Genomic DNA, 9,536 nt, shown 5'->3' on the forward strand with positions numbered 1-9,536 from the left:
AGTTGACACACCTGTGGCATCAGAGATTGGGCCACATCTCAGACAAGGGTTTACAGGAGCTGAGCAGACGTGGTTTGCTAAGTGGTCAGAAGGTTGGTGCACTTGGATTCTGTGAGCATTGTGTGTTCGGAAAACAACACAGGGTCAGCTTTTCTACAGGCGTGCACAGGACAGCTGGTATATTAGATTATATTCATTCTGACCTATGGGGACCAGCCCCAATTACATCCAAGGGTGGATCTAGGTATTTACTCACTTTTATTGATGACTACTCCCGCAAAGTCTGGATATACACTATCAGAAATAAGAGTGATGTGTTTGACACATTCAAGAAGTGGAAGGCTATGGTCGAGAGGCATACTGATAGGAAGTTGAAAACCTTCCGAACTGACAATGGATTAGAATTTTGTTCTACTGAGTTTAATGACTTTTGCAAATTAGAGGGCATTATCAGACACAGAACCACAGTGGGTACACCTCAACAGAATGGTGTGGCAGAACGCATGAATCGCACACTAATTGAGAGAGTCAGATCTATGCTATCTAGTTCTGGATTAACTAGAGATTTTTGGGCAGAGGCCGCTCACACAGCCTGCTACATTATAAACCGATCTCCAGCATCAGCATTGGGCATGAAAACTCCGGAAGAAATGTGGACAGGAAGACCTGCAGACTATTCAGTACTCAGAGTCTTTGGGTGTCCAGCTTATGCACATGTAAGAGATGGAAAGTTGGACCCTAGGGCTAAGAAGTGCGTATTTCTTGGATACGCATCTGGGGTAAAAGGCTATAGATTATGGTGCACAGAGCCTGGATCCCAAGGTTTTTTAGTCAGTAGGGATGTGACATTTCATGAGATAGCTACTCCTTTAAGGCAGCTACAGCCAAGTTCTTCTGAGAGAGATCAGGGTCAGGATCAGATAGATAGGACTGTTATGAATATTGATCAGACTATCAGATCACAGCAGCAGCAGGCAAATGAAGATACTTTAATTCTGAATGAGCAGCAACAGCAGACAGATGCAGAGATACAGACTCAGGAGGAGGTTACCATGGAAGGTCAGGATCAGATTAATAGCATTGCCACTCGTAGACCCAGGCGTCAGATCAGAACACCACAAAGGTATGGTTTTGAGGATTCAGCTTGTGCTGGGTTAGTTTATTATGCTCTGAGCATTGCAGACACTATTGGTGATGAGCCGACCACATATTAGGAGGCTATTAGTAGTCCGCAGGCTGAACAATGGACCATGGCTATGGTTGAAGAATTACAATCTTTAGAGAAGAATCAGACTTGGAAATTAGTCAGATTACCAGAGGGCAAGAAGGCAATAGGCTGCAAATGGATCTTCAAGAATAAAGAGGGAGCCAGTCATCAGGATTTTAGATATAAGGCCAGATTAGTAGCTAAGGGCTATTGTCAACGGGAGGGAATTGACTATAAGGAAATATTTTCTCCTGTAGTTAAACACTCTTCTATTCGTGTGTTGCTTGCCTTAGTTGTTTCTCAGAATTTAGAGCTGGAACAGCTAGATGTTAAAACAGCTTTTCTTCACGGTGATTTAGAGGAACAGATTTATATGCAACAACCTCCTGGTTTTGAGGTTCCAGACAAGGAAGATCATATATGTTTGCTCAAGAGATCATTATATGGTCTCAAGCAGTCTCCAAGACAGTGGTATCGCAAATTTGATAAGTTTATGGTCGACCATGGATACAACAGATCTCCATATGACAGTTGCGTATATCACCAGCGGTTTTCAGATGGATCCTTTTGTTACTTATTACTGTATGTGGATGATATGATGATAGCAGCCAAGGATATATCAATCATCCAAAATCTGAAAGCTGAGCTCAGTACTGCATTTGAGATGAAGGATCTTGGACCGGCAAAGAAAATACTTGGGATGGAGATCAGTCGTGACAGGCAGTTGGGTAGACTTTTTCTTACTCAGCATGGATATATTAAGAAAGTCTTGGATAGATTTGGTATGTCCACAGTCAAGCCAGTCACTACTCCTTTTGCCAGTCATTTCAAATTATCTGCCACACTCTGTCCCCAGACTGAGGATGAGGAGAGATATATGTCCAGAGTGCCATATGCAAGTGCAGTAGGTAGCATCATGTATGCAATGGTCTGCACTCGACCTGATATTTCACAGGCAGTAAGCGTAGTAAGCAGATACATGGATAAGCCTGGAAAGGCTCACTGGTCAGCTGTGAAATGGATACTTAGATATCTAAAAGGCACTTCCAATTTGGGATTGGTATTCTCCGCACAGAGTAATTGCACTATTACAGGATTTTCTGATTCAGATTATGCTAGTGATTTGGACAGGAGGAGGTCGTTAACCGAATATGTATTTACTCTCTCTGGTTGTGCAGTCAGTTGGAAGGCTACTTTGCAGCCTACAGTTGCTTTGTCTACTACAGAAGCAGAGTATATGGCGTTGACAGAGGCAGCAAAGGAAGCTATTTGGTTAAGAGGACTAGTACAGGATTTGGGTCTCGAGCAGGACCATTTGGATATTAATTGTGACAGTCAAAGTGCTTTGCATCTTGCCAGAGATCAGATGTATCACGAACGCACTAAGCATATAGATGTCAGGTATCACTTCATCAGAGATTTGGTGGAGAATGGTGATGTCCGGATTCAGAAAATCTACACTGCTCATAATCCGGCTGATATGTTCACTAAACCAATCACAGCAGTTAAGTTCAGGACTTTCCTGAACTTGATTGGTGTGAGCACTTGTTAATGCCCTTCCGGGCTTGTGGTGAGGAGGAGGTTATTTTATCAATCCATATTTGATGATAGGTACATAATTTGTCGCAAGGAGGAGGATTGTTGACTATTTTGGACTTTGCTCCAAATAGTGGCTTTGAGAGGGACCTATTTGCAAAATGACATTTCATTATATAAAAGGTACATGTTACCTCTTTTCCCGTGGGATGAAGGGTTTTATTTTGTTTTAGGGTGAAAGGGATTTCAGCCGCCGCACCCATCTTCTTCGTCCTCCCGTGCGCTCTCGGTCTCCTGGCAACATCCGACTTGGGTTCCCCTTTGTCTTCACTCGCTGGAGGCTTTCTTCCTTCTTCCCTTCTTCAACCGTGGCTTCTTCCTGTGACTTCCCTGTTTCCGTGAGCCTCTTTCTTCTTTGCTGTTTACAGTAAATGCAACAAGGGAAGGTATGTTTTTGATACTCATTTGATCTACCATTGGAGCCGTAGAAAGGTTGATTTGCATACTACACTTTTGATCTATCATTGTGGCTGCAGAAGGGTGATCCGATCAGGTTGTTTCTTGCTTTATATTTGGTTTTATCTTGCCTCCTATTGTGATCATTTGTCAGTCCATATTTTGGGCTCTTATGTATCTATGTTTGTACACTATTGGGAAGATTGACATAGTGGATTGCTCCTCCTCCCCGTGGATGTAGGCACTTGCTGCCGAACCACGTAAATTTGGTGTCTTTGTGCTTATCTTTTCATGCCTGTGATGTGTTTGATGGAATGCCTGAATGAGTCCAATTGTTAATTGGTAAGCCGGATACAGTGAGTTTTGTGCCCATTAATCCCAACACACTTTTTAAGGAAATATAGTCAGTATATTTGAAGAAGATTAAAATGTTGACATGAAAATACTGCATTTCTGAAACAGTATGACATGAAGAATGGTGCACATGGACTTCCTTGACAACGATCATGACGTGTATATAATGGATTTGAAATCAAATCCATTTCTCTGACTCATCAGGCCACCAGTTGGATTTGAACTGAATGAAGATTTCAGAGACGAATGGCCGCCGGAGTGATTCGAGGCCAGGATGAGGAAGGAAAGGCAGGGGCTAGCTCTTTGTGAGGAAATGGACTTCCCAGCTCGAAAAACTGTCACACAAGTCGACCAATGCATTTCTTAGCCACTGTGGTTGGAATTCCTCATTGGAGAGCTTGAGCAGAGGGAGTGCATCTGATTGGGTGGCCATTGATGGCATATCAATTCTATAACTTCAAAATGCTTGATGAGGAATTGGGTGTATGTGTTGAGCTTGCGAGGGGTGTGGAGGATAATTTCGAGCACACGAATGCGGAGAGGACCCTCAGACTGGTGTTGGGTGAGGAGAAAGGAAAGGCTATCGATGAAGGAGGAAGCAATTAAATATGCCGAGCTGACAAGGGCTGCTGTGAAGGAGGAGGGAGATGAGAAAGGATCTTCGCTCCAGGTGCTCTATGCTCTGTTTTGTTGTCGGAAGAATGGCAGAAGCATCATCAGGTTCTAAAAACTAGGTTATATCAACAACTTTAACAACCTGTTCCTTGTTTTAGTTAATAATAAAAAAGTATAAATGTTCTTATCATTGTCGTTGTTTTCCATGTTCTAAACCTCATAGAAGATGGGCAATGGATTTTAGTGGATTGGATATTACTATGCCATGGAATGATTAAGAATGATGGGATGATTTTTTCAGTAGATGTGATCTTTTTCCTCTTAATTAACGCGTCAACCCTAAAGTTCTAAACTTCTTGGCTTAAATTTAGCTCCATTGTTGCCACCTTGCATCATGGGAAGTCACGGGAAATTTTGACTGAAGTTGGCTTGAGTTTGCCCTCACGGACTGATATGTATCCATTTTCAAACAGGATCTTCTTGGATGGTCGCCATTAGAAGATGATTATCCATCAAGGAATGCGCGCCGTGTACGTAGAAATTCATAATATAATTTGGACACCATCTCTTCCAATAAAATTTTATGTATTTTTTCCGGAACTTATGTGCATTTTTTAGAACAAAAACAATGTAGATATTCTAGATAGGCTAGTACATGTCTCATTAGACATTTGTTGCTCCAATTATGCATGATGCATATTGTTGCTGCTCAAAACTGAACCTGGCGGGTGGGTGAGATGACGAGCAAAGCTACTCTGCTTGGTTGGGCTGGAGGAACGTTGTACTATACTAGAGCTGATCTATAACTAAAGAAACGATCAAAGGGTTGCTGGAACGTGTTCGGCTAGAGACCATCCGATGCTTAAATTAGGTAGAATTTCGAGAGGCAATAGGAGAGATGCAAGAGAGATTAAAGGATAAGAATGTTGTGCTTAAATTTTCTCATACTTGGGGTTTCTGTATTTGGTATTTATAGAGGAGAAGAAGCTGATCTGTGCAGTTAGGATCATGCGATCCGTGGACGAGTAGTTAAGCTCTTTCATTACTCGCTGATAGAGACGATTAAGATATATTTTTTTAGGTCCGTTGAGATCGAGCGCTTTTCTTATTCACCGATCTGGTTAGTTACGATATTTCTTCGGGCTCACTTGGTTGCCGAGGGTCAGCTTGCAGTAGAATGTGTTTATTTCTTTTTTTTCTTTTCTCTTTTTATATCATTATTGGAGTAGTTTTTTACTCTCTTGGCATATTCTAGATATAACTTGGCTTAATATACATCTTTTAATGATAATCACAACTCAAAAGTTGGAAGATCAATCTAATCAACTATGGTCATATTTGGGATCCAAAGGAAATTCTTGCAATTTTGAATGGAGAAGATTCAACAGACTTAATTAAGAGCATAGAGTTCATTATGAGATAGATTCATCTCCGGCACATCTTAATGGGACAAGATCTAATACTCATTGAACAGTTTGATGGTCCATGCAAAATAAATATTTGGGTCACATCATGAGGTGCACAGTCTATATTGGACCTTCATAATCGAAGCATAGTAATGTCACAATTTTTAAGATTTATTTAGATGATTAGGTCTATATTCATAAATACCCAAAATGGCTTCGGCCAGCCAACTCCAAAAGCTACTTATGAATATTTATAAACATGGGCCTAGCTCAACTTGTAATCTTATGATTTTACTGGCCCAACACACAAATTTCATAAAATTTTCAGTCCAATCCTCTAAACAAGCTGTATCCAATTATATGACTGCCTTTTATATATTGAAGCGTTCACCAAAATAGACGTGGATCATATATTTCTATCATTCACGTTTTCGGTTTTCATGAAGTGATACGGTATTACAGGTCATGGATTTCTGTTCTGCAATATAGGGTTAGAGAGAAGGTAGTTGCGGCTGTAGAAAGTCTACCTCTACTCTCTTTCTTTCCCACCTTCCTTCTCTTGTTTCTCCCTCTGTCTGATCTTGTAATTCTGATCTATTTCTCGTAAGTTCAGGTCATTAGAAGAAGAAGAATTTCACTAGCTGTCTCTAGGAGCCACATCTAACTTCACCATCTCAGCCTTTCAGGCATCACATCACAATCAAGTTACAGTAGATTTAAATCAAAAAACACCCTTCAGGAAGCATTCTTCAGTCTTTATCATAGGGAACAGGATCAAGAAAGAAAAGAATAAGAAGAGTACCACTCCAGCCATGCTTCTTAAACCTCTATATCCGAGCAGCAAGTTAGCGTATGCTATCCTTAGGTTCTTTTTACTCTTTCTATGCACAATTTTGGTGGCAGCACCAGATAAAGATGATTGGAATATCATAAGACGAGTGAATAAGCCCATGCAATGATGTTTATCCAGAGACGGCTTATGAAAACATCAGCCCGCAAAATAAAGCATAATCTGCGATCACAGCATCACGAACCAATCTTTTAATCCGATCTAATGAGATCTAAATTAGTCCATTCATTTGGTTAAGGGATCGATGAGTTTATCTAATTGGTAGCTTCCTCACAACCGTGGGAAAGATGTGGGGAGGAAGTCCAGATAATTCATAGCAATCTCTAAAACAGAATAACCCTTGCAAACCATCAAAAGCTCACCAATGTTATCATGGTATTGCACATATTGGAACTAAGAACATACATACGGAGGCTGCAGCAACTACTATCCGGATAATTTGGACACCATTTGGCAGTAGCCCTGTTTCACCAAAAAAAGTTCGTGCGGTTCTGCTTCATTTTAAAATGAACTTTTTCCAGCTTCAGCTGAGCATGAATGATTCCGTTCATGGAAGCAGCCATCACTTCCCTATCTATATTCTGAAATTCCTTTCTCCTAATCCCTGCTCTGAGTTCAAGAATTCATTTAACCCGGGTAACCATCTTATGAAAAACGATTTGAATAAATGGAGCCAAATCCTGGCATCGACCAAGTTGCAAGCACTTTCAAACAAATACGAAACAAGAAAGAGAATATATAAAGGTACAGTAGCATGTCTCACACGAATCTTAAAACTGATGAGCAGCAAAACAAATGCGGACCGATCTGATTGTATAGTAACAATAACTCATACATCACGATTCACAAACTATACTGCAGGGAAGCAGAGCATGAGCTGAACTGAACTATCCGCTCATTGTAACAGGGCAGATCACAGTTCCTTATTTTCAGAAAATTAAATCATACAAAGCAAATATTTAAAGGTTTTCAACAGATCACCAGAAAAATAACATTGAACAAGTCCTAACGTTCGGCTTGTTGTACAAAGGAAAAACAGCAGCGAAATTTAAATATACACAAATAGAGAAATTAGACTTGAGAGGCAGAGGGGCAGAGAAAGAAGGCGGCGAAATCAAAGGGCAATGGAAGTGGGCAGAAAGTCGTCATCGAAATTCCACAGCATCTCCATACTCGAAGGCACGGCCGCTTGCTGAATGCACGGGATCGAACCCGCCTCCGACACCACCACCGCCGCCGCCTCTGGCGCCACGGGCTGCGCCACCGCCCCGTTCTCCATGTACGGGATCTCGAAGAAGTTCATGTACGCCTCGTACGCCATCAGCTCCTCCGACAGTCTCCTCACCTCGCCGGCGCCGAGGCCATCGCCACCGTTCGCAACAGCAGGAGACGGATCCGGCGTTTCCAACTTCGGAGCAGCGAACGGACGGCCGCGAGGGACGGAGGGTGGGAAAGAAGGGATGGGACCGCGCGGGTAGTAGTGCGGGTGATGGGACTGGGATGGGGGTTTAGGGAGCTCGGGAGGGGGTTCTTCGTTGGGGAAGTTGACCTTGGCCTTCTTGCCGCGGATGCGGCGGGCCTCGCGGTCGTATGCGCGGGCGGCCTCCTCGGCGGTGCTGAAGGTGCCGAGCCAGACGCGGACGCCCTTCATGGGGTCCCGGATCTCGGCCGCCCACTTCCCCCACGGCCGCTGTCGGATACCTCTATAAAGATTCTTCCTTTCCCTCTTCCTCTTCCCTGCAGCGCAACAGAAGGACCACAACTCTTTATTTTCAAAAAAGAAACAAAGAGAACCAAGTAAAAGATCGAGTAGGAGCAGTAGTAGTACCTTTCTCGGGGGGAGGGGGTTGGGAGACGGGCTCGGGAGTCTTGGGGAAGAAAAAGGAGGAAGCATCGGGCCAGAGGTCGGAGGCGGAGAGGCGGAGGTTGGAGCTGCTGCTTTTCCGGGGAGGGATGAAGTCAGAGATGATGGCACCTCCACACATGGCTGCTGCTAACTTTTGCGAGAGCTTTCCCTTCAGTTTAAGAAATGGAACACAGGAAAGAAGAGAGGAGGGGTTTTGCGTTGTTTTGTGGGTTTAAGCAGAAGGGAGGAATGGTGGTGACGGGGGATTTGAGTCGGCAACCGGGGTTTTATATAGAGTTCGCGATTCTTCTTTTGTTGTCTTTTTGACGGGCGTCTCGGTGTAAAGCTTTCAGCGTTTCATGCGATGGTTCGGGTTGTCGCGCGCTGGTCTACGGCTCGGGAGATGCGCGCGGGCCAGAGGAGCCGCAATTTGGGTTTATCCAGAAGGGGTCCCTGCACAAATGACCCCTACTTTTTTGTCATAATTACGATGTTCAGTGTGCGCGAAGCTGAGAGCATAGATTAAACCCAGCCTGAAGAATAGAAACGGTCCACCCTGTGGTGCTCAGTGGGTGTCTAGATTGATGCTTGATCCTCTTATTACCTCCATCTAGATTGTAGAGACCTTGTGATGCCACCGCAGCGGAGTAGATTGCATTATTTAATTCTACATAAGTCATTGTAGTGCAGGCCATTAGATTCATGCAAAATATGATTTTTTTTTAAATATTTGAATCATGTGCATTGATGGTGATCTATTTGACATATGCGTTTATGCAAATCTAAGGACATGATTGCGGGGGACAAGTTTGATGGATATTGGACCTGACCCATTTCCAGTTAATTTAAGCCTCCACAGGTGGTTTGGAAGAGTTATAATCCGGTTATCACGGTATTCATTTGTAAATAAAGAACTAGATATAAGACTTAGGTTACAGGGGCAGATAGCATTTTCTTGTAGGGACTCAACTACGGTTATCAAATGGATTTGGAACAAGGATCGGTGAAAGGCGGACATCGCCACCAAGGTTACCTAGTGGACCAGTGGTACTGGGCGGGAATTCTATCTCTTTGATACCAAGTTCGAGTCGCTGCAGGCGCAGATTAAATGGTGGCTTCGGCCATAGCATGGTCATGGGGCATAGGACCGCTAGTAGTCGGGATGGTGCCAGGTGTGACGTACTCACATATGAAACTCGAGTCAGAGCTCAGAGGGATAGCTGAGCCGGACCCATGGGTGGAGAGGGTATGAGTAAAACCAGTCGG

At 43.3% G+C, this 9,536-nt stretch overlaps 1 protein-coding gene across 1 annotated transcript; it reads right to left on the reverse strand.

Annotated features, from left to right (window-relative positions):
• Positions 1-7,297: 7,297 nt before the first annotated feature.
• On the reverse strand, positions 7,298-8,538 carry LOC103707269 (ethylene-responsive transcription factor ERF071-like). Its single transcript, XM_008791691.6, has 2 exons — positions 8,253-8,538; positions 7,298-8,161 (listed from the first exon to the last, which is right to left on the reverse strand). The coding sequence occupies exons 1-2, from the start codon at positions 8,407-8,409 to the stop codon at positions 7,539-7,541; spliced, it is 780 nt and encodes a 259-aa protein (XP_008789913.2). The 5' UTR covers positions 8,410-8,538; the 3' UTR covers positions 7,298-7,538.
• Between the last annotated feature and the right edge of the window lie 998 nt (positions 8,539-9,536).

This window comes from Phoenix dactylifera, chromosome 17 (assembly GCF_051530095.1).
Source record: "Phoenix dactylifera cultivar Ajwa chromosome 17, Ajwa_hap1_PhDact_Kaust_v1.1, whole genome shotgun sequence".
Classification (NCBI taxonomy): domain Eukaryota; kingdom Viridiplantae; phylum Streptophyta; class Magnoliopsida; order Arecales; family Arecaceae; genus Phoenix; species Phoenix dactylifera.

Bases quoted from the DNA above. Each gene is read 5' to 3' on its own strand.
- LOC103707269 (XM_008791691.6), bottom strand. From the start codon at position 8,409: ATGTGTGGAGGTGCCATCATCTCTGACTTCATCCCTCCCCGGAAAAGC. The intron at 8,162-8,252 runs GTACTACTACTG...GTTGCGCTGCAG, and splicing joins ACCCCCTCCCCCCGAGAAAG to GGAAGAGGAAGAGGGAAAGG.